Raw genomic sequence first — 577 nt, forward strand, 5'->3', positions numbered from 1 at the left:
GTGCTATTTTCTCAAAATCTTCCAGTCGCCAAACTAAAAATATGGATCGATAAAAAAACTGCTTAAAACATTTTTTTAAACTTCTAGAGGGTGAACCTTCAATACAAGGCTAACATTAGCATCTGTTTATATCAAATAACGATAGGTTACTGATAAATTAACCTCCGCGTGTAAGAGTAACAAGACCAGACTATCTCATTAAAACTGTGCAACCAGGCATATTCTTCGACTGAGATAGATATGATTGTTATAATGTTATGCTTAGCGCATACAAACGAACTCAGTCTAAGGCCCGGTTCAGACGCCGATCTTTTCATGAGCCGAACCTAATTCCTTGAATTAAGTACATGAAAAGATCGGCGTCTGAATCAATTTGGAACGGCTATTTCAATTTGGAACGGCTCACCCGTTCTTCCCGCCTGGCTTAGCCGAGAATTTCGCCTTTGGAACGGCTTTGATTCAGACGCCGCACTTTTCATGTGCCGATCCTAATGCATAAATTATATAAATTATTATAATCTATTTCACAAGCAGTTTACCTCAGGGAGCATGCGTACTCGAGCTTGTATAGGTCACA

At 39.2% G+C, this 577-nt stretch overlaps 1 protein-coding gene across 1 annotated transcript in view; it reads left to right on the plus strand.

Annotated features, from left to right (window-relative positions):
• Nucleotides 1–282: 282 nt before the first annotated feature.
• The window catches only part of LOC148727650 (uncharacterized), a 3,939-nt gene continuing 3,644 nt past the window's right edge, over nucleotides 283–577 (plus strand). Inside the window, exon 1 of the mRNA XM_088763080.1 lies at nucleotides 283–577. This exon is cut by the window's right edge and continues 298 nt beyond it. Coding sequence (XP_088619206.1) covers nucleotides 550–577 — 28 coding nt within the window. The 5' untranslated portion in view covers nucleotides 283–549.

Source organism: Stylophora pistillata, chromosome 6 (assembly GCF_964205215.1).
Source record: "Stylophora pistillata chromosome 6, jaStyPist1.2, whole genome shotgun sequence".
Classification (NCBI taxonomy): domain Eukaryota; kingdom Metazoa; phylum Cnidaria; class Anthozoa; order Scleractinia; family Pocilloporidae; genus Stylophora; species Stylophora pistillata.